The sequence below is a fragment of the Peromyscus eremicus genome, chromosome 14, assembly GCF_949786415.1.
Source record: "Peromyscus eremicus chromosome 14, PerEre_H2_v1, whole genome shotgun sequence".
Lineage (NCBI taxonomy): Eukaryota > Metazoa > Chordata > Mammalia > Rodentia > Cricetidae > Peromyscus > Peromyscus eremicus.
Genome location: NC_081430.1, coordinates 1,803,750 through 1,827,796, shown reverse-complemented (window position 1 = coordinate 1,827,796; position 24,047 = coordinate 1,803,750). Strand labels below are relative to the sequence as shown.

The window sequence follows — 24,047 nt, the reverse complement described above, 5'->3', positions numbered from 1 at the left end:
AGAGATAGAGAAGTGAAGAGGTTTGGTTTGGTTTGGTTTTGATTTGTTTGTTTGCTTTGTTTTAGTTTGGTTTGATTCTTTACATTTTTCTTGGGGGGCACACTACAGGGATGAGTTGAGGATATGGGGCGACTAGGAGGTGAGCAGAATTAGGGTGCATAATGTGAAATTCCCTAAGAATCAATAAAGAAATTATGTTGAGAGAGAGAGAGAGAGAGAGAGAGAGAGAGAGAGAGAGAGAGAGAGAAATGCCCCACAGGTAGATATGTCCATAGATCAATCAAATGGAGGCAATTCCTTGATTGAGGTTCTCACTTCCCAGCTTACTCTAGATGATTTAGAAACAAATTTTAGAATAAAAAAGAAAAAAATAAATAGAAATGGACAATATAGGGTTCAGAACCCAGGAAGACACCAAAACCTAGGAAGCTGTATAAAGAAAATACTGAAGACTGCTTGGGGTGCGAGGGACAGAAAGAATGACTAAATCAAACGAAATAACAATTGAAAGGAACTGGTCAACTGTAACTATGATCTCCCAAAGATGAACAATAAAAGATGAACATGGCTATTAGATTATTTGATGATTCCTATTCTGGAATAAATCACATGATTTTTCTCTTTTATGATCTTCTTCTTACCAGAGGCAAATAAACTGCTCACAAATTTTCCAACTATGCGTCTGTGTGTACACCAAGTTTATCTATCCTATCCTCAGGCAAATCCTCAACACAGTGAACACAGTGAATCAGTTACTGAGCGAAATGCTCAATTTTTCAGGTACATCTAGGAAAACTGGAGAAGAGCACCTACAGATTTAGGAAAAAAAGAACAGCCCTACACCATATTAGGAGAGTTATTTGAAGACAGGAGCCAAGCCCTTTACAAACTTAAATGGGATAAGAACCAAAAGTTCTGATTTCTCTCCCAAGAACCACTAGGACCTTAGCAACATGATTTTAAGGTTAAAGAGTGGGAGTGTTTGGGTTCTAGACAAGGATAAACTCCAGAGCACAAAAGGAGGGGCTGTCCATAAGAGAAAGTAGAGCCATTATGTTGTTGTATTTGAAACTGAAAAAGGAAAAAAAAAAAAGCAAGCAAGCATGATTTTAAGTTTAGGATAAGCTCAAGGGCTGGACAGCAATTAAAAAATAAAGTTCACATCTAACAAATTCCAGGGCTTTGAAAGAAGAGATTTTTAGAGAGTAAACGTAGATTTAAATAATCACTGTGGAGGATGACAAAGAGAATTTTTGTAAGTAGGAAAATATAGGATGTACATTAACTATTTACTATCCAAAACCTAGTTACAATTCTTGGAATGTATCCTATGAAGCATATATTCATTGTTTAGAATGTGACATCAAAGGATGTAAACTGGGCAGTCTTAGTTCCACTTCAGAACTAACAACACCTGGACAAGCATTATTGACACTCCCTAACCAAACTCTAACCCCTTGCTATCATCCTCTGTATTGCTGTTTGGCTGTGTACACACAATTGTACTATACTCTTCCAACACTATTACAGGAGCTACCTTTCTTTATAGCTCTACATGGTAAGGTATTTGAGAGTGGAAACTTTATATATATATTTCAGGAGTTTGAAATCTGGTTAAATTTGAATTTCAATTAAGACACAAAGATAAGGCGAAACAGGCAGAAACTCTAAAGGATCCACCCCAACCTAGTTCAGAAAACATCACTAGTTTTGACAAAATATACACCACAAAAAGACAAATAATTAAGGCAATATAAAATATTCAACAGTCAGGGAAAACACAGTAATTTAAAACTTTATTAGTTTGATCCTTTATAAGCCACACTTAGAGTGGTGTTCAAGTTAATAAAAAAAAAAAATCCGAACCTATTGTATGCACAGCTCTGTGGATTATAAAAAGAGGTGTTTTTTGTTTGTTTGTTTGACTTTTGCCGGTTTTCGTGGTAGCCTACGCCTTTGATCCCTTGCACTAGGAAGGCAGTTCCAGAACAGCAGGACTAGGTAGAGAGACCCAATCTCCCAAAAAAAAAAAAAAAAAAAAAAAAAAAGTGGTGGGGTGTCCCAACACCTCGGAATCAATTTAAGTGATTAGTGCAAATGCTTTTAATACATGAAAGAATGGGGGAGAAGGGGGTGAAAGGGGCTTAATACCTTTTGCAATCTGAATTTTGTTCCGCCTTTCAGACTGAGCATTAATACAACTGGATTCTTCAAGACTACAATAGTAGTCATATAAAGTTATATAGCTAACTTACTTGGGACAATTCCTCTCCAAACCACCAATAAATTTAACTTCGACACACATGGATAATACACTATAAGAGGCACCTGCACAGCCCAAAAATTTAACGCAGGTGTTTTCCCCTTTGCATGCCCTCCACCCCTTTCCTTAAGCGTCGGTTTGTCACCTAGTGTGAGTTTACACTTCTGGATGAAGATACTACACTCTTAGGTCAAGAACTGGGCAGGGACTGTCAGCCCAGACCATGGCGTACAGGGTCCTGGAACTTAAAGAGAAGCCCTGGACGCGTCAGAACCGAGTTCAAGAGCGAGCAATTAGAAACCGGGTGTCCCCTAGACACCCACTGGAAGAGAGGAGCACACCCCCGAAACGAGTGGACCAGGACAATCCCTGACGCCAGGGGGCCGGGCGGAGGGGAGTGGCCACGTCCAGACTGGAAAACTTTGTGCAAAGCGACCGCTGGAGTCCTCAGCCTCCGCTCAGGGCACAACGAGCCGGGCCCGGGCCGCGCCCGACACCTTACCGTCCTGAAGGAGCTCCCGCACGGTCACGACCACTGCTGCGGAACCCGGAGCCCCACGGCCTGCCACGGAAACAGCAGTATCTCCACCTTCCATGTTGGCAAGTGTCGGATTGATGACGTCTGCAATAGCCCCTCCCTCCTAATGACGCAGAATCAAGGCGCCGCCCGCCTGGCCATCCCGGGGCGAGTTTTGGGGTACCCGGAGCTGCAGTCCCGGCACGCGAGGAAGAAAAGCCTGCCGCACTGGCCTTCTCCCATTCCGCTTGAGACGTGGCCACCGCGCCTACCTCCAACGCAAGTATTGGCCTGAGAACGCGGGCCCCCGGCGTAGGGAAGAAGGCAGGCTCCTGGGTGCTTCACGGCCCCCCTCGCTCAGCACGTGGGAGCTAGAGGCTGCACAGCCTTACCTATGCCAAGCCCGGGTTGCAGGCGGGATATGCTGGGGAAGGAAGAATAGTTGCTAAACGCTGCCCTAAGCACTTTAGACGTCCAAACGTTTAAATATTCGTTACTTAGGTGAGCGGGTCTCGAACTACACTGCATTTTGCATTCCTTTAGCAGCGTCTCAGATTTTCCCTTATGTGTTTGACCTCAGTTGTGATACAAATAGGATTGCTCGGTTTGCCAGAGGCAGCATGCCCAGATTCACATTAGATTTCAGTATTCATATTATACAAAACTAGTTTGTTTATAATCATAAACGACAAACAGCATTACCTGAATTACAGTATTTTTTTCTTATTTTTTACACTAAAGGATTTTAGTTAGTGCGTATTAAAATGCAATTAAGTTTTAAACCTCCACTGTACATACTAGCATGAATTTACACACAAGAATTTACAAACACAACTAAAAGAAACTCCAGGTGTAGAAGCATATTAAGCAAAATATTGTGCCTGGTGCTATTCAGTTTAAGCAGAATTATTCTGGTACTTTGAAGCATGGCTGCAAGCTTTGGAGAACTTTAAAGCAAAATTTTAATACATTCATTTCATAAGCCCAGAGAGCCATTTAATTGATTTCTCTAAGAGTGACTGATAAAGGATCAAAATAAAGTTTTAAATACTGTGTTTCCCCTGACTGTTGAATATTTTATATTGCCTTAATTGCTTGTCTTTTGTGGTATATATTTTATCAAAACTACTGATGTTTTCTGAACTAGGTTGAGAGAGTTGTTTTTTTGTTTTTTGTTTTTTGTTTTGGTTTGTTTTTTTGTTTTTTGCCATTTAGCCTGAACACATGAATGAGCAAAAGCAAAATCATGATTGAGAAAGTCAGTAATGACATCATTGCCACTCAACATCTCATGGTGTTTATCATTTCTGTAATGTTTAAGACTCTTTCCTCCTTTGTCATGAACTTCTCTTAGAGTTTATTTCCCTTAGCACTACAGGCCATCTCTGATGAACCTTATTTACACTCCCTTTCCTCTGTTACTTGAATGTTGATGCTTCCCAAGATTTCTTGCAAGCTAAAACATCCTTAACAATTGGCTGTGTTTTCTTTAGCTTACTGCCAAAGGTTAAAGACTGAATTTTGAATAATTAGCATTTTATAGGGATAGCTTTTATCTAGCAATAGATTACAGAGGCAAAAATATAAAAAGCAACAAGCACTATGAAATCAGAGTTTTAAGTACCAACATGGAATATAAACAATTTTATCACTTGTACTTTGGGTTTGAAAGTTATTTATTTGATGATAACAAAGCTTCACTGGTAATAACGTTTTAATTTTTAAAATAATAAAGTTTTGTCTGCCTTCTGATTCACCAAAAATTAGAAATAAAAGTATCAAGATTTCTTTTTTTTTTTAAAGTGTGTGTGTGTGTGTATGTGTGTGTGAGTGTGTGTGTATCTGTGGGTGGGTATATGCATGTGAGTACAAGTGCCCTCAGAGGCCAGAGGTGTTGGATCCCAGAAGTTGGAAATACGAGTGGCTGTGCTAAGAATTGAACTCAGGTCCTCTGTAAGAACACTATGTGTGCTTAACCCCTGAGCCATCTCTCTAGCCCCAAAATACCAAGATTTATTTTACAATACAGATGTTCTGTTAATGCTACCTAACTTTCCTGAATGAAATATTTCAGGTTGTCTGTATACACAGTATTGTATGGGAAGTAATTCAAGTCAAATTCCTTGGTTTATCAAGAAAATAAAATGGATAAAATGAAAACTAACATGAGGTTGGACATGGAGGCACACCAGTGTAATTGCAATACCCCAGAGGCTGTGGCAAGAGAATTAGCAGTTTAAAGCTAACCTGGCTACATAGCAAAACCCTGTCTCAAACAGCAAGCAAAAAAGTAATAAGCAAAATCATAACATGATATACACTGGAGGGAAAATCTAGAGGTTTTCTATATTTTATTTCTCTAAAATTACCATGCTCAGTGTCTGCATTTATTGATCCTATAAGTAGGGGCAGAATTTGTCAAGATTCTCTGATTCTGCAAGCCCCAGGAAAAATATTGGTGAATGAAATTGCTAGAATAATAGTTTTTTGTTTTTCTAATACTGAGAATTAAACCCTGAGTCTGCCACATGCTAAACAAACACCCAACCATACAACAGAGCTATGCGACTAGCCCAATGATGGGATTTCATGTAGTGAAATACATATTCTCTTTGCAAACTGTCTTTTTCAGATTTCAGACTAATTTGTATACATGAGAAGTGACTCCATACCAATCACAATATGTCAAGAAAGAAAAAAAGACCCAATAGAAATGTTTCATTCTGGACAGCTGGTAAAAATCTGTGCCCCAATGGTTCGATATTCAAAGTAAGTATTGATAAATTATTAATGAACCAATTTTCCTTACATGTAATAATTTTTTTGAATTTTTTTTCCCCCAAGTAATAGTCACTCAGCTACAAAGGCCTTCAAACTCCTAGCTTTGGAATCATGATTTAGAATTGAGTCCTGGTGATAACACTCAACTGGTATGTTTCTGACCCAAAGTAGATAATTTCTCCAAGCTTTTTTTTCCAGGGTCTCATGTATCTCTGGCCACCTAAAACTTGCTAGTGGCTGAAGGCCTGATCCTTCTGCCTTCATATCTCAAATACTGGGATTACAGGTGTATGCCACTGTGACTAGCATAAATAATGATGGAGACAAACCCAGGGCCTCATGAATGCTAAGCAAGCACTGTACCAACTGAGCTACATCCTCAGCCTAATATCTGTAAAAATGATAATGTATTAGGAATGCAGCCGGACGGTGGTGGCATATGCCTTTAATCCCAGCACTCATGAGGCAGAGCCAGGTGGATCTCTGTGAGTTCGAGGCCAGCCTGGTCTACAGAGTGAGATCCAGGACAGGCAACAAAACTACACGGAGAAACTCTGTCTCGAAAAACATACGTGTGTGGGGGGGGGGGGGGGGTGTGGGTGGGTGTGTGTGGGTGGGTGTGTGTGGGTGGGTGTATGGGATGCAGTAGATATTAAATGGATATAAATGTCACATCCGCAGATTTTTATGTGAACGTGCATCTTGGGACCAAAGCACAGTTAGTAGAATTGCCAGGCTTGAGGTGATTTCATGAGTGAGTTTGTTTGTTTCGTTTTTTTCTAACTACTACACTTTTTTAGAATGGAGATTACACTTTTACACTTTGACCAAATACTTGCTTACCATATAAGTAGTCTAGTTTCTCATCCTCAGCAACTTTTAATAATGACACTTTTTATTTTTACCATTTTATAGATCAGTAGAGTTGTGTCATTATGGTTTTAATTTTTTATTTCCTGTGTTACTAGAGATGTCAAATATCATTATCTGTCTGTTTGCCATCCACATATTTTTCTTCATATCTTCTCCCATATTCTAATTATTGCTGTTTAACTATTGAGGGTATTTCACAGGTTTCTTATGGTTGTAAAATACACATAATAGGCACAATGAGCTAAGACAGGAGAACTGTTGAGTTTCAGGGCCAGCCTGGGCTACATACTGAGACCTTATCTCAAAAAAATAAAAATAAAAAAAAGACAAAAACCAATAAATAAAGATGAAATTTCCCTAGTAGTGATTCATAACTGTACAGGATTATGTATAGTTAAATGTTGAGTGCCTGACCTTTAAATCTCTGGACCTATTAAGCAATAATTCTTCATTCCTAGTACCCCCAACTCCTAGTAACCATTATTTTGCTTCCTTTCTCTATGAATTTGCCTATTCTAGATGCCTAGTGTAACTGAGACTTGTCTTTTTGAGAAGTTTAGTTCACTTAGCATTTTAAGAATACTTATTTCAAGATTCGTTCATATAATACCATATGCCCGCCTTTCCTTCCTTGGTAGTCTGTTAGGTGTACATACTACATTTGTTTCTCTTTTCATCAGTTGGTAGACAGACATGTGGATTGTTTCCACCTTTGGGCAATTTCAGATAATGCTGCTATGAATATGGGTGTTTAAATATCTCCTACCATTTCAGCTCTTTGGAGCTATAGAGTCAAATGGGTTACATGTTAATTCTGTGTTGTCTTTTCAGAGGAAATACACTCCTTTCCATCAATGAAGCACCTTTGCCTACTCCCCAGCAACATACAAAGGTGCCAGTTACTCCCACCTTTGACAATACTTGTCATTTTATTCGGTTTTTTAATCATTATATCCATTCCACTGGGTGTAAAGTAGAACCCCTTGTGGTTGGGTTTGCATCCCCTAATAACTAGTGGTGTTGAACATCTTTTTGCTTCTTGACTATTTTTCTTATTTTCATTATAGAAATATTCAAATGCTCAGCCCATTCTGAATAGGTTTTGAGGTGTCTCATTTTCTACTATGGACTGTTGTTTTTACATTATTCCAGAAGGTACACCTGTGTGGTTTGCAAACGTTTCCTCCCAGTATGTAGTTTGTCTTTACTTTTATCTTTTATCTTTTATTCTGTTTGGTTTAGTTTTTTTGTTTTTCAACTCACATGGTTTCTTTGTATGGCCTTGGCTGTCCTAGAATTAGCTCTGTAGACTAGGCTGGCCTCGAACTCACAAAGATCTGCCTGCCTCTTCCTCCCAAGTGCTAGAATTAAAGGCATGCACCACTACTGCCCAGCTCATCTTTTCATCTTAATGGTATTTTTGAAGCCCAGCTTATTATTCATATTTGTGTAAATAGTGTTTTGGATGTAAAGCATAAAAAAATTGTAGAGTGTGTATAAAAGAGGAGGGGGAGCCTGGCAGTGGTGGCACGTGCCTTTAATCCCAGCACTTAGTAAGGCAGTGGCAGGCAGATCTCTCTGAGTTCAAGGCCAGCCTGGTCTACAGAGTGAGTTCTGGAACAACAGAGAAACCCAATCTCAAAAAACAAGGAGGAGGAGGAGGAGGAGGAGGAGGAGGAGGAGGAGGAGGAGAATGGGATCATGGGGTGGCATATATGCTACTTCTCATTCTCTCATGAGATCAGAGGTCCAACTCATATGTCAGCTGGGGATTGGATCTGAGTTGTCAGGCTTCTGTAGCAAGCACTTCTACCCACGGAGCTGTCCCACTAGCCCCTAGTACTATATTTTTAATTTTATATCTATCACTTAATTAAAAGTTTTTAAAAGATCCTTTTTCGTGTTTTTCTGCGCTGGCTAGAAGTGCCCACTGTGTTAGCAAGGGGTGCAAACAGACATCCTTTCCTTGCTCTTGTCTTGGAGAAGATGTTCATATGATATCTTATGAATGGTCTTCATCAAATGAAGGAAGTGGCTTACAATTCTGTTTTTGAGACTTTTTAATATTGTATAGGAATTATTTTGTCTAATGTTACTTCTGTATCAGTTGATACAGTCAGCATTTTTACATTCATCAGTATGTTCTTTAGTATATAATGGATTATACTTCTGATACAGTCAGCTGTCCTGACGCTGCTTCATCAGCATTGTTCATTACTATGAACATTATGTCTTGATTCTCAGCTTGCCTTCTGTGTACATTTGGGAGATAAGGAGTCCCTTGGTAATATTGACAGAAGAGAGAGTTCTGCCTCATAAGCTACTAGGTAGTACTGCAGTCCTGGCTCTCCCCAAGGCCTCCTTTCACAACATCCAGCAAGAGAGGAACGGGTGCCTTGTTACTATGCAGTACCATATACATGGAATGTATGCTCTATATGTGATCTCCACTGATAGCAGTGGAAAGGGTAGTCTTGGTAGCCAATAGGAATGAAGGTTTCATGTACCTACCAGGCCTGGTTGAACACTATCACCATGAGATATTGGGGCATCTTAGGAGTGAAAATCTAGGCTCCCCACCCAATATTTCCTAATAGAGATAAGTCCCTATTGTTTTTGTATTGTGTTGTTACTTTGTAAGTTTTCAGTCTTTCAAAGTCTTTCAAAGAGTCTTTTCCTGATACTTGATATGGTAGAAGACTTACATTGGGCCCTTTTTGTCTTCAACCACTGCTGATTCCAGATGGCCAGCTACTTCAGCCCCAAGTCTTGTGTATTTAAAGCAAAAAGAAAATTCACAGGACTTGCAAGGCTACTAGCCTGGCTTCCCTTCCTCTCTCTTTTATGATTTTTCTATAATTGTTTTATAAATAGTTTTGAAATTTTAGCCTGGTGCACACCCTTATTCCCCAGAGGCAAAGTCAAGATCTCTGTGAGTTCCAGGCTGGCCTGAGCTATGTAGTGAGACTCAGTCTCAAAAACACAAGTACTGGGGATTTTGGTCATACTTAGCAGGTAGACTAGGTGAAAGTACATCTCTTTAATGCAAGAAAAAGTTACTCTGATAAATATTTATTAACTAAATTGAACTTGCAATTACATGTGCATCAAGGATTTTCTAAATTCATGATTAAAGTTTTATATGTTTCACAGGTTGGCTTTTAGAACACTAGTAAGAAAATACTCTTGTGATCTGTGTTATACACCAATGATAGTTGCTGCTGATTTTGTCAGATCTGTAAAAGCCAGAGATAGTGAATTTACCACAAACCAAGGTATGTAAAACTTGTAGTTTTCTGACTTTACAGGGGAGAGGGGAATGTGTTTTAAGTGCCTTTAGTATTTTATAAATCAAAATATGGACTGTTTTTTACACTGTCAATAATCTATTAAAATGTAAAGTCAGCAGCTCTTGAGACCACCAGCCTTTCTGTCCTCATTTATTAGAATAATTCCCTGTCTTGTTGTCTGTGGTCTTTTCTCATTCAGACTATCCTCTAATAGCCCAAAATGACTTGTCTAAGCTACAAATTTGATCATGTCCCTTCCCTGCTCTTAGTCCTTCTTGTAACTCCCATTGCCAAAAATAATGGCTTCAGTATGATTCCCAGGCAAGCAGTGACTTCATCAATGGAAACTTGTTGGAAATGAATGTTTCCAGGCTCCACTTTAAGCCTTCTGAATTAGAAACTCTTTGTGTTTTGAAAAGCCATGCAAGTACTCTCATCTTGCTAACCGTCGAGAATTGCCGGTCTAGGGGCTAGAATCCAACATCTGAGGCCAATAAGCAAAGTCCTTCATGATCCAGCCACTGAATACATCTGTAGCCTCTCTTTCCATAAATTCCTAGTTTGAACAGGCCTTGTTCTTGAACTTCCTTACCTAGAATATCTTTCCTGGTCATGCAGTCTGTATCTCTCTCTCTCTCTCTCTCTCTCTCTCTCTCTCTCTCTCTCTCTCTCTCTCTCTCTCTCTCACACACACACACACACACACACACACACACACACACACACACACCTGGCAAACTAAAGTTCATAGTTTTTGTAAAACAGCTTGAGAGAGGCCTTGGTGGGTTGGTGGGTTGGCAGGTGAGGGAGACATGCCATGCAGGGGTAGCAGGCAGTGGCATGGGACGGTACAAAGTTACACACACCATGTAGATATGGCATCCACGTGGAAAGTTTTATTATTAAAGGGAGAGGGGAGGGGGAATAGAGGGAAGGAGAGAGACAGAAAGAGGGAGAGGGAGAAAGAGAAAAAGAGGGAACGGGGAAAGCAGAGGTGTGCACTACCTTATGAAAAGAGAAGAAGAGGGGAGGAGTTTTTTCTTAATGGGGGATTTATGTCAGATGGCGTGAGGACACCGGGCAGGTTCCTAAGGGGCGAGCCTGAATGCTAACATTTATCTGCTTTTGATTTTTATAAAAAGGTGAGTTATGGATAGCAAGTGGGGGGCAGGAATGAGGGCACCAAATTCTTGAGGCTGCTTCTTGCTGATTTGGGGGCAAAGTGGGGAGGGGGAAGTTGGGAGTCATGCACAGCAGGAGGTGTGAGTGAAGAAGCATCCAGTTAGCTGTCATCCTGGACACCCCTTGAGGGAGCTGAGAAGGCAGGTTGCAGCAGTGATGTTCCCGGAGCCTTGGGGGTGGCACGCCAAATCAGGAGGACAGGAGCCATCGCATCTGCTGTTCCTGTGGAGTGGGAAATGCTCCCATCCATCCTGTAAAAGTGTCAACAAATTAGGAGATAACAGAGTTTTTATGAGTGGGCGTGTGGGTGAAGCCAACCTGCCAGTGTTCTTCCGGGTGGTCTCCTCGGTTGGTGCCGCGGCTGGTGGTGTATCTGGAGGGCCTTTGAGGGTCTGGCCTTGGCATGAGGCAGGAGGGGTGGGTCTGTGCAGGATCCTGTGTCTGTAAAACAACTGGAACAGACCTATATCTTGGTGTCATAGCACAAGCTATGGCTTTGGGTTAAAAGGTATGAACATTTTCTTTTTTTTTTTTTTTTTTTTTTTTTTTGGTTTTTCGAGACAGGGTTTCTCTGTGTAGATTTGCACCTTTCCTGGAACTCGATTTGGAGACCAGGCTGGCCTCGAACTCACAGAGATCCGCCTGGCTCTGCCTCCCGAGTGCTGGGATTAAAGGCGTGCGCCACCACCACCCGGCGGTATGAACATTTTCTAGGTCCTGGTTTCAACCCAATGAAACGTATCTTTAAATGTATAACCAGAAGAAATTTACTGAATCGGAGTGCTTGAGTGAGTGAAGGAGGAGGAGGGAGGCTTCCATACCCTCTCTAATGCTAACCTGCCTCTAAAAGCTGGGACCAGTAAAGTCCACAGAAATTTAAGGACTCCCAAGACTGACTGTAGTCAGTGTTCTATCAGTTTATCAAAACTGCATTTATCCGTTAAAATTTTGAACCTCTCAAGTTATATCTGAAACTGGTTTATCTTGGACCACGAAGTCTGTGAATTGAAAAGGCAGCTGAAGCCTTGGTTGCTGCTGTTGAACTGATAAAGCCTGGTTGTCAAATGACATCAGAGATCTGAGAAGGGTAAATTTTACCTGAGTTAGGGATTGAAAGTGGCAGAGACTTACCTGGTGGCTACCTAGACAGCCACCCCAGGGTCCTCTGTTGAGAGCAGAAGTGTCAAGGCAACAACATCAGTCTTCAGCTGCCAGGTCTCAGAAGATCAGAAAGTTGTGGGGTAGGAACTTGTGGGAAGGACCAGCCTACCTTGTCTAGGCAAAAGTGAGGACGTGGATTCCCAGAGTCCTGTTGTCCATGGTCTGAAGAAAGCCCTGGCAGCAGTTGAGGTTCTTCTATGCCCATCTCAGTGGCTGGTGCTGCCACTCTGAAGCAAATCCTGGGTGGAGGCTCTTCCGTGCCCAGCCATCCTTTTTGGAGGAAATAAAGGTGCTGCCAGGAGCAAGCATGTCCCTCTATCATGAAAAGCTTTTTAATTAAACATTTTAAATGCCATATTCTGCAGATCTCTGAGCATTTGAGGTCTGTCTGTCCATTAGATATGAATGGCTGACTATCAGCTTATGTTCCCTAGCAGTCTCCATATGTTAGCAGTTTCGATAAGACTGGGACTTACTGTCTCCTGAGAAGGCAAGGAAGAGTGATGGGGGAAAGATCCCAGGGCCACATGGGAGCAGGAGAAATGGGCCTTGTGAGTTTGGATGTGACCCATCTCTGAGAAAAGGACCCTCTGAGAAAAGAACCCTTTTGGGGAACCAGAAACTCCATCATAGAATATATGTCTTGTTTATCAGATACCCCATTTATCACACATATGACATTATTTATTTAAATTCTCTAGAAGCTTGGTATTGAGCATTTGACAAAGATGTAGGTGTAAATCTCTAAGTTAGCTTTTGTTAATCTGAATAGATCTTTATAAATTTAAATTTATATTATCATATAGGGTGTACTAAGTGTTGAATCACTTTACATCATCATACAAAAACTCCATACCAGTCCCAAGTATTTGAGGCTTGTTGCTTCCTTACTGTAGAAGGAGATAAAATGAACAGAGAGGTCATCAGGGCTAAATGTGTTTTTTAACCTTAGTAAACTTTAGTAAAAGATGGCTGCCAGCCATGTGGCCATCTACATCATGATGAGGTCACCAGTCAAGATGGAGGAGAGCCATGCGGTTGCTGCTCAAAGCTTGTTTTGTTTTTTTTTAATAAGTAAATCCAATTCACATGTATATACACATAGATATATTAAACAGGAGTTGAGTAAATATGAAGAAAGGGAGAAGAAAGAAGGTGCAGAATTTTTTCTCAGTTCCCCCACTGTCTGGCCCACAAAATACTGAGGCCAGTCTCACGTCCAGGGGGATAGTCAGAGGTGAGTAGCTGTGCCAGAGTGGTGGTATTGAATGGAGGGCAAAGCCCCCAGTGAACAGGAAAGCAGACTTGTTACAGGTGGGAGGGAGCAGATCTGCAGTGGGTGGAGGCAAGTAAGTGGGTACCTTTGGCGGGCGCTGCCAAGATATGCCATCAAGCAAACATGCCACACACAGCAGAGTTAGTGGAAGAGGATTGAGGGAGGAGGAAAACAAGAGTGAAAGACCATATCAGAGTCGGGGCTTGGGATGGGCAGGCCCTGATCTCTCACCTTAGCCATAGATGTCCCGAAAAATACAGCATGGTTCCCATGGATGAGATGGGGGAAAGGAGTTCCTACAGCCTGTAGTCCTGGGAACACCCAGGACTAAAGGGAGGATTAAGGAGGACCAAACCATTAAAGAGGGCTCTCACCACACTCAACGGGGGTGAGGCTTAGCCTGACTAAGCCAGAGGAGTCACAGCACCTAGTATTGAGCTTTTCAAAGAGGCCAGGAGGCAAGAACAAAAACTGAGTTCTGAGAGGAATTTCATCCATAACAAAAGGTCGGGAATCATGTCCCAAAAGCCAGAAGGGCCTAAAGGAGCTTTGGGATTGTGGGTAGCACCCACAAAGTTGAAACTTACGAGGTTGTCACTGGTGTTGAGCAATCGGTGAGCTGGAAGGGGAGAGTGGTGCCAGTAGACAGTCCAGCCCAGGGTCCCAGCATTCCTCAAATTGAGGAACTGCCAGAAGAAACTGCCTAGTTTTCACAGCACCAGTTTTGTACATGAGAGGCCTTGGCGGGTTGAGAGGAGTGAGGGAGATACGCCATGCAGAGACAGGGGCGGGGGGCAGTGGTGTAGTGGAAGGTTACACTATGCAGACATGGCATCTACATGGAAAGTTTTCTTATTAAAGGGGGAGGGGAGAGAGAGAGTGGGAAAAAGGGAAAGCGGAAGTGTGCTCTACCTCATGGCTAGAGAGAGAGAAAGGAAGAAGGGGGAGGGGATTTTTCCTCTTAAAGGAGGTTGATGATGTCAGGATGCTGGGAGGGTCCCCAAGGGGCAAGCCTGAATATCAAAAATGGTTCCTAATCCATCATTCAGAGCTTGTAACCAAGGAACCTTCCTTGATGACTGTGCATCCATATCCTTGCTCATAAGCACGGGCTCTTTTATTGTACTTAATCCTACTGTTTTGTTTTCTTCTTACATGCCCCTCTCTCCCACTAAATTATAGGTTCCTAGAAGGCATGAGCTATAGAAATAGCTTGATTTTTATATTCAGCTGCTAACAGTGTTGAAAATATATGAGAGCAATACATGATTGTTAAAGTTGAATTTTGGTCCCAACTGGGGAATGCACCCTACATGCCAATGAATAATAAAAGAATATTCTTTCTCATCAATTCCAAGACCAGTGAATTGCTATAGAAATCTGTAATCAATGTAAAGGAGGTAATGTCCTGAAATGTGCCTTTTATAACAAACATCTCATGAATTTCATAGGAAATCCTCATAAAAGCCTTTGAAATGTTAAAATACATCTTTTCAGAATTGTAACACCATCCAAAGATGTGAAAAATATGTTAAGACCTAGGAAAGCTGATACATTTGACTAACCTAAATTTTAAACTTCTCCATGGAAGTATAGAAATGTACTTTAAGATAAACAGAAATATATATGCATATACATACACACACACACACACACACACACACACACACACACACATATATATATATAGCACATGCGAGAGACAACAAGTCTAATTTTTTTTCAAAAAAAATCATCAAATCACAAACACAGCTAGGTATGGAAGAAAATGCCTTTAATCTCAGCACTTGGAACACAGAGCCAGGGAGATCTCAAACTCTGGAGTTGGAAGCTAGCCTGGTCTACATAGTGAATTCCAGGCCAGCCAGGACAACAGAATGAGACCCTGTCTCAAATGAATAAATAAATAATAAAAGAAGCAAGTAACAAAAATAGAAAAATGTGAAAAATACAAATAAAAATACAAAAAGATTGTGTGTTCAGCATGGATGAGTTGAATGAAAATAAAGACCTTTTATATTAATATGCATGTGCATCTATAAACTCTTAGAAAATAATTTAATAGTATCTATATTAAATACCTAGGCAGTGTTAAATGCTTATTCAACAGTTAAACTTCTAGGTAATTATTTAGGAATAGATTTATAAAAGCATGAATGCAGTTTAGACAACAGTATGTAGACCATCCATATAGGAGAATATGCCACTAAATAGAAGAAAATACATCTGAGTGCTTTTCCCAGATACATAAAGAAGAGCAGAAGGTATAGCAGTGTATATAGAATGTTCACATTCACTTCCATGGAATAGGTACGTATATACTATCATTATGGAATAGTTTTCATTTTTTAAGTTTTGCACTGTTTCATTTGATTTTTGTCTGTGTGAATGTTTCTTCTATGAAGTTTAATGTTGGGCTTACTTTTTTTTAAACAGGTGATTGGCCATTGATTGTTCAATTTGCTGCTAATGATGCAAGACTTTTATCTGATGCTGCTCAAATAGTCTGCCCCTATGCAAATGGAATAGATATTAACTGTGGTTGTCCTCAGAGGTAAAGGTCAAAGAAATTAGAAGAGTTTTCAAAGAAATTAGAGAAAAAAAAAAAACTATGGGAACATGGTAAAATATCTTTCTAGTTTTCCAAAAGTTAAGAAGGACAACCTGAGTTCCTTCCCTGGAGCCCATACGATGGAAGGAGAGAACTGACTCCACAGAGTTGTCCTCCTACCCCACATGCACACTATCCCCCCCCACATGCACACTATCCCCCCCTACACACACACACACACACACACACACACACACACACACACACAAATAATAATAATAATTAATTAAATAATGAAATTTTAAGAGGAAGGCTATAGAATTAAAGGACTATGGTTCTAAACAAGAATTTTGAAAAAGAAAAAGTTATTTAGAAACATAACTTCAAAGGTCTTTTACAATGGCTGAAATGATTTATAGACTCTTAACTAGTTTTTGACACACCTCCTTAAACAAAGCTGCACCTCCTAGTCCTTCCTAAATATTTCCACCAACTGGAGAACCAAGCATTCAGATATATGACCCTATGGGGACCATTCTCATTCAAACCACCACATTCCACTGCCTGCTCTCCATAGGCTTGTATCTATATCATAATACAAAAAATACATTTAGTCAAACTTCAAAACTCTGTTGTTAGTGGTTGTTTTTTACTCTTTTTTGGGGGCCCGCCACCCAGCTCCCAAATAAATTCACACATGGAGGCTTATTATTACTTATGAATGCCTGGCTTTAGCTTGGCTTAGTTTCTAGCCAGCTTTCCTTAACTTATCCCAGCTACCTTTTGTCTCTCGACTTTTCCTGGTCTCTTCCATAAATCTTACTCTTACTCCGTGGCTTGCTGTGTAGCTGGGTGGCTGGCCTCTGGAGCTTCCTCCTCTGGCTGCTAGATCTTAGATGTCTCCTCCTAGTTTTCTCCTATATATACTCTCTGCCTGCCAGCCTTGCCTATCTTTTCTCCTGCCTTGCTGTTGGCCAGTTCTTTATTAAACCATCAGGTGTTTTACACAGGCACAGTAACACAGCTTCACAGAGCTAAATAAATGCAACATAAGCAAAAGTAACAAACCTTCAAGGTAATATTCTACTACACCTTGTAGTCTTTCACAGTTTCAAAACTGTTGTAAAGTTAAAATTTTCTTCTGAGACACAAGGCAATCTCTTAATTGTAACCTCCTATAAAGTTACAAAGCAGACTACATGCTTCCAACATACATTGGCTCAGAATATACATTATCATTTCAAAAGGGAGGAAAGGGAGCATAGTGAGGAAATACTGGACCAAAGCAGACCAAAACCCAGCAGGGCAAACTCCAAATTCTGTAGCTCCATGTCCAATATCAAAGGACTTAGATGGCTCCCCCTTCAGATTTGCTGACTGCAGTGCTCTTCTCTCCTTTCCACTGGTTCCACTCCATGTCTGCACCTCTCCCTGGCAGACATCCTATGGCTCTGGCATCTCCATCCCAATCCAGACTTCATTTTTACAACTCCACAGAATGGCTTTTCAGGGCCTCCATGTGGGGACTCCTCTGCCACACATCTGGCCTCGGAGGCTCTCCTTAACTACAGAGCGAGTTTCCACAACACCTTTTCTCTGATATTTTTCATGATGCTGAAGCCAAAGCTGCATGGCTAAAGCTGCCTAGTCCAGTGGCCACCTTGGGATGGAATCTGCCCCTCTTCTTGAAGTACATTTGCATAATTGTTGAGCTTCAGTTGTTTTTTGGGTACAGAAATTTTCTTAGGCCTTTTCCTTTCACAAGTTACAGGATTAGCTGGGTGGAATCTCCCACTAAGGACGCTACTCCCTTTATTCAATCTTTTACCTCTGCCCTCATCTTTTTCAGCAGTCCTTGGCTCCAACATTAAATTTCCAGGCACTCTTTTTCTCCTCAAAGTGTGAATTTTGTACTTCTTCTTGCCCTGCTTGTTCTTTTTCTCTGTAGATCTGCATAAGAGTTATTACTAGTGATTAAATTACTAATGACTAAAGCAAGAGTGTAAGTATTGGCTGTCTTGAAATACTTGCTCCTCTGCCAACAACATTAATCAAAGACTCTCATTTAGCCTCAGTCAGATTCTAGGACAAAGGTGAAAAGCAGCCACGTTCTTTACCTAAGTATCAGAATGGTCTCCAGCCCAGTTGCTAATAGAGCCCTCCGAAACCTCTTGGACTCTGTAATCCACTTGTTCTCATTGTTTTCCAAGCTACTACTAGGATGGTCTGTTAAGCTTCTCTTACGGCATGCTACCACTTTTCCTAGTCCAAAGTCCCAAAGTCTTCCACATTCCTCCAAAGAACAGCATGATCAGGCCTTTCACCTGTTTTAGTTACTTTTCTGTTTTTGTGACAAAACACCATGACTGAGGCAACATGAGTTTGTTGGGGCCTTACAATTTCAGCGGGTGAGTAATGGCCACCATGGCAGGGAGCATGGCAGCAGGCAGAAAGGTGTGGTGCTAGAGCAGTAGCTGAGAATTTTCATCTGATCCAGCAGCGTAAGGCAGAAATAGGTAACTGGAAATATGGTAGACTTTTGAAACCTCAAAGCCCACCTCCAATGACATGTCTCCTTCAAAAAGGCCACACCTCCTAATCTTTTGGGGGGCCATTCTCATTCAAACCATCACATTCAACATTTTCTTGTACAACCCAGGGGTAACACAGCCCACAGTAGGATGGGCCTTTGCACATCAATCATTAAACAAGAAAATGTCTCACCAAGATGTCCACAGACCAATCTGATGGAGACAATTCCTCAATGAAGGGTTCCCTGTTCCCAGATGACTAGTTTGTGTCAAGCTGATAAAATGAACAAGCACACTCTGTGTGACTCTGCCTTCAACCTCATCCATAGCTAATTTTTTGAGAATATAATGTTAGCAATCCCAGAAATGTGTTTTTAATGCCATGTCAGGTATACTCTCTGAAAGCTGATTGTATGATGTAAAACATACCGTTGACTTTCTCCTAATTAATTACCTACTGTAGTAACCTTTTCCTTTCTGTATCACAGCTACTTGATTGGGCTTAAGTAAGTGAGTTTGAATGGTATGTACTTAATAAACTACTGTCCTGGCAGTGTACTAGGTTATCTGCTAGTAGCCAGAATGTGCCCAAAGAATAAGTCACAGTTTTAAATGTAGCATAAGCCAAATCAGATTAGACATTTGTATACTCATTAGGAGAATTAGATATGCTATTTATTAGTTTTGGAATGATGTGAGCCAAAAATATTTTTCTACTCTTGAGGCTGATAAAAACCTCTTGTTATGCACAATAAACATCAAATTTGGAATTTTAAAAATTTGAAGTAATTGCAGTTAATATGAACATCTAATCTGTTTTGGTTGAATGAATTCTAATTTAATACTCTCACTTAGCTAATGAAAAACCATTTCCTTGTACTTTTTGGTCTAGGCAAGTGTTTTCCTGATCTCATAAAACCATTTAGAAATGTTGATCTATGAATTTTATTTAGGACCACAGTCTAGCCAACTAAGTAAGCTAACTGACCTACTGTAAATCCATGAACTGTAAAACGTGTGCTTCATTCCAGATCAGATCGTTGGATAGAGGAAAGATTGATACAGTACATTTAGAGTTTTATCTTCCCTTCTAGTTGTTTACAATCTATCTGTTGTGCTTGCTTTATCAAGGTGGGCAGTGGCAGAAGGTTATGGAGCTTGCTTAATAAACAAGCCAGAGCTCATTCAAGATATGGTGAAACAAGTAAAAAATCAAGTGGGAAATCCTAGATTTTCAGTTTCAATTAAAATAAGGTAAACACAATATTTCAATTTACTGACAAGTTAATATATTACTTGGAAATTAAAAATATTCCTTTTGTCCAGTAATGTGATAGTGTCTATCCTAAATAAATTAGAAGCTGATATGTGGAAATATTGAAAGATGTTTGTCTAGCAAGCAAACATAAACCCCATTCTTTTTTGTTTGTTTGTTTGTTTTTGTTTTTCAAGACAGGGTTTCTCTGTGTAGCTTTGCACCTTTCCTGGAACTCACTCTGTAGACCAGGCTGGCCTCGAACTCACAGAGATCCGCCTGGCTCTGCCTCCCGAGTGCTGGGATTAAAGGCATGCGCCACCACCACCCTGCTCATAAACCCTGTTCTTAAATTATAATCCTTATTATAATCCTGAAATCTTGTTTCTTAACAAAAAGTAATATATTCTTAATTAAAAGACCTCGCCAACCCCTCAGCTTTCTCCAGATACTATTTAGCTAATGCTAAGAAACATCCCTGGCAACAGCTAGAAAATAGGAAAGATATTTGCGCTAAAATTTAAAAATTAAAAGAAACTGAGATTTCAATTTGAGAGGCATGCACATCATGTATTAGGATAACCTCTTTGTGTTCCTCTGTGGCAGTGTGCTGATGGCTCTTAATTTCTCAGAGCTAGTAAGGAAAAGCAGTGGGGAAGGGAAAGACATTTGTCACCATTTTGTTTCTATAGTCAAATAACTAAAGCCAAGGTCTTCAATGGGAACCATCTCTCAACAAAACCTTATTAATAGTGGCGTGAAGTGATAATACAATATGGTGAAGTTAAGTAATGTAGCAGTTGAAGTATCTTAGTTATTTTAGCATTAAAATCTGTGTGCCCTGAACAGCTGCAATTGTGAAATTACAGGATCCATGATGACCTTACAAGAACCATAGATCTTTGCCAGAAGGCTGAAGCAACAGGAGTGTCCTGGATTACAGTTCATGGAAGAACCATTGAAGAAAGACACCAACCAGTCCACTATGATGCCATTAAAATGATAAAGGAAAGTGTGTCTATACCTGTAGTTGCTAACGGAGACATAAGAAACTTGAAAGAAGCAGAAAATGTGTGGCAGATGACTGGGACAGATGGTAAGAAATAAATACTGAGTTTTTTTTATCATTTAATAAGGATGGAAAAGTGAGGATGGGGGAGTGATGTTAATTTGATTTTGTGTTTCAAACTGAGCCATATTTTCCTATTGTACTAATTTAAGCTTAGTATTTTATTATAATGCTGTCAGCTCTTTTCCTTAGAAACAGTAGATCATTTTAGATAAGGCAGTGACAGCATTTTGCTGCCACCATCATATCTAGTGACCAGTAAAATCACCTACAGATGGCCTATTTATTTATTTTTTTTGTTTTGTTTCATTTTATCTTTAAAAAGCATCTAGAATATCAGACTAGAGATGAGAATTAATGAACATGGTTGGCCACAGAAGCCTCAGAACTGCCATGTAGTTTCATTACCCCTCACATAATTAACAAGCAGTCCTATGGTAACTGTTGCTAGATGAAAGCAAATAGATTCAACTTTAAGCAGCCCAATTTATGACAACATGGATCTCTCCTAAAGAAACAGTCAATTAATATAGATGTCTTTTTACAATTAGTTGTATAAATACAATTGGTTTATCAGTGGCACCAGAATCAACTTATTTCTTGTTGAATTTCATTAGTTTGTAGTAAGGGTATTCTGAAACCTCAAAGTAATACTTTTTGATCAGTACTCTTGCGTTGTTTGAACTGATTGATAACCATGGAGTCTGAGTTTGTGGACAGATATGTTGTGCTTTAATCTGCAGGTGTGATGGTTGCAAGGGGACTTTTGTCAAACCCAGCTATGTTTGCTGGATATGAAGAAACCCCGCTGAGATGTATCTGGGACTGGGTTGACATCGCTCTTGAACTTGGAACTCCTTTTATGTGTTTCCATCAACATTTAATGTACATGATGGAAAAGATAACATCAAGGCAGGAAAAAAGAGTATTTAACGCTCTGTCAAGCACATCAGCAGTCCTGGATTACCTTACAGACAATTATGGTGTTTGACTCCTCTTTCATTGTAGTATATACGTTATATCTACATGGAACCATATGACGTCACATCCTGGTATTTCTTTTAAGTCTGTGTTTAAGGCTTTCAACTTCAGTACAACAGTGGTCACTGGGGCCAGACATGGTGGCACATGTCTCTAATCCAAGCACTCAGAAAGGTAAAGGAAAAAGATTGGGAATTCTAGGCCAGCAAGTCTTTGTCTCAAAGAACAAATGGAAATTTTCCCAGAATTTTAAAAATTCAGACCTGGGGCTGAAGAGATTGCTCACAGTTAAAAGCACTGGTTGCTCTTTCAGAGTACCTAGATCAGATTCCCACCTCTCTAGTGCCTGCTCACTACTGTCTGTAACTCCAGTTCCAGGGGATCCAACACTTTCTTCAGGCCTCCTCAGGCACCAGCCAAGCATATGGTACACAGACAACATTCAGCCAAAACACATAACTTTTTAACACTAAAATTAAAAAAAGAAAAAATCAGTTCCTTTACCCTTTCTCATGCATTCCACTTGAGTAAATTTTGAATCAACCCAGAAGTTTAGTTTTAAAGAATCCAAGAGGTTCAGACATCCCACAGTCCCAAATCAAATACTGAAAAACTTTGCTCTGAATCTTTATGAAGTGTGGTGTGTGTGTGTGTGTGTGTGTGTGTGTGTGTGTGTGTGTGTGAAATTTTTACTAAAGATACTCTTTTTAACATTTTTAAATAAAACTTCTTTAATATCAAGAAGTTATGACTCTTCTGTAAGTTAACAAGTATGTTTTTAATTTTTTGAAAGTTCAGGAAGTAGAACAAATGTCTACATAAAATGAAAAAACAAGGAATTCTGGGTAGAATTATATTCAGACTGTACATTAAAATTTTAAATTGGAAAATCAACTAGTATATTTCTAATTGAATATATACCTCAAAGTGTTTAAGTTGTATCTGACTGAATTTAATCCAGTGTTAGAACTCTGGTTAGTGTAAGTCTGGGAAGCATGGGTTCTCCAACCTTTGACAGCAGCTTTACAGCTTTTGAGTACCATGATTCTCAAGCCTAGGATGTTAGGATTTTCCTAGCCTTGACTAATGGCCACTTGACAACTTTCTGGAACTCTACCAGCAGACAGAGCCTGCAGTTTCAGAATCTTACAGGCTTCTGTCCAGCCGCAGAGACTCTTTACCATCTCTTATCTGTTTCCACTGTTCTTGTACTGACCCTAGTCCCTGTGCCATCACTGGGACAGCAACTCCTTTTGCTGCTGTGCTTCTGTTGCTGGCCTTGCAGCCTGTGTTTCCTGAGGATGTCAAAGCCACCAGTGGCTCCCAGGCACCCCTTCTGCAACTGTACTGTCACCACAGCTGCCGCTTATTAATTCAACCTGTCCAACCATTGGTTGATATCAACAGAGGGCAAGAAGGGCTCAGGAGATAGCTATGTTGGTAAAGAGCTTATAGCACAATCAAGAAGTTGATGAGGTCCTAATGTGATTCCAGCATCCGTATAAAAACGCAGGTGTAGGGGTTGGAGCGATGACTCAGTAGTTAAGAGCACTTGCTCTTACAGAGGACTTAGGTTCAGTTCTCAGCACCCACATGGCTTACAGCCATCTGTAACTTCAGTTCTAGAGGATCTGACACCCTCTTCTCTTGGGGACCAGGCATGCATGTGGTACGCATACATACATGTAAGCACTCACATGTAAACATAAATCTTTAAAAAAAAAAAAAAATCCAGTTGCCTTGGCATACACTTGTGATCCCAGTGCTGGGGAGGCTGACAGATCTTTGGAGCTCACTGTCTAGCCAGCCTAGCTTAATCTGCAGCCAATGAGAGACTTTCTCTCAAAACAGAAGCTGGACAGCTCCTAAATATTAGCACCCAAAGTTGACCTCTGGCATACACAAGGCATATGAATACACACACCATATTTATATTCTGTGGGAATTATTTTCAGGGACCTCGACCTGGCTGAAACCAGGATTCTTGGCTGTGCCAAAAAAAAAAAAAAAAAAAATCTCAGGGACTTAGTAGGAAGCAGAATTAGAGTTAGTTATTTTTTCAGTTGGGGTCTCATGTAGTCACAGGCAGGCTTCAGACTCTCTATAGAGCTGTGTATGGCCTTGAACTTTTATCCTTCTGTTTTCACTTCCTGAGTGATAGGATTATAGGTATATGCCACACATAAAGAGATGGAGGTGCTGGAGATCAAAGCCAGGGTGAACACTCTACCAACTGAACCACATCTCTAGCCAAAGCTAGAGTTTATCAAGAAGAGATTCTGGTTTTGCTTTGTTTGGGGTTTGTTGTTGTTGTTTA

At 40.3% G+C, this 24,047-nt stretch overlaps 2 protein-coding genes across 6 annotated transcripts in view; one reads left to right on the top strand and one right to left on the bottom strand.

The window, feature by feature from the left end:
- Cog5 (component of oligomeric golgi complex 5) overlaps positions 1 to 2,899 on the bottom strand; it is a 334,097-nt gene extending 331,198 nt beyond the window's left edge. For both annotated transcript variants that reach the window (XR_009382819.1, XM_059279446.1), the window contains exon 1: positions 2,766 to 2,899. Coding sequence is in view for 1 of the 2 variants with exons in the window: in XM_059279446.1 (XP_059135429.1) it covers positions 2,766 to 2,859 (94 nt within the window). In the remaining variant the exon portion in view is untranslated. The remainder of the gene's footprint in view (positions 1 to 2,765) is intronic.
- A 10-nt stretch (positions 2,900 to 2,909) lies between these two features.
- On the top strand, positions 2,910 to 22,381 carry Dus4l (dihydrouridine synthase 4 like). 4 transcript variants are annotated; one of them, XM_059279448.1, is made up of 7 exons: positions 2,910 to 3,063; positions 5,420 to 5,549; positions 9,588 to 9,709; positions 15,780 to 15,897; positions 19,557 to 19,679; positions 20,550 to 20,776; positions 21,493 to 22,381. In XM_059279448.1, exons 2-7 carry the CDS (start codon positions 5,434 to 5,436, stop codon positions 21,738 to 21,740), a joined length of 954 nt encoding a protein of 317 aa, XP_059135431.1. In that variant the 5' UTR covers positions 2,910 to 3,063; positions 5,420 to 5,433; the 3' UTR covers positions 21,741 to 22,381. The 4 variants fall into 4 exon arrangements, with proteins under 4 accessions (XP_059135431.1, XP_059135433.1, XP_059135430.1 ...); XM_059279447.1 differs by having other exon boundaries at positions 2,911 to 3,059; XM_059279449.1 differs by lacking the exon at positions 2,910 to 3,063 and adding an exon at positions 3,081 to 3,281.
- Positions 22,382 to 24,047: the final 1,666 nt, after the last annotated feature.

Coding starts and splice junctions, on each gene's coding strand:
- Dus4l (XM_059279448.1), top strand. CDS start 5,434: ATGAGAAGTGACTCCATACCAATCACAATATGTCAAGAAAGAAAAAAA. Junction 5,550..9,587: donor CCAATGGTTCGATATTCAAA/GTAAGTATTGAT, acceptor TATGTTTCACAG/GTTGGCTTTTAGAACACTAG. Junction 19,680..20,549: donor TCAGTTTCAATTAAAATAAG/GTAAACACAATA, acceptor GTGAAATTACAG/GATCCATGATGACCTTACAA.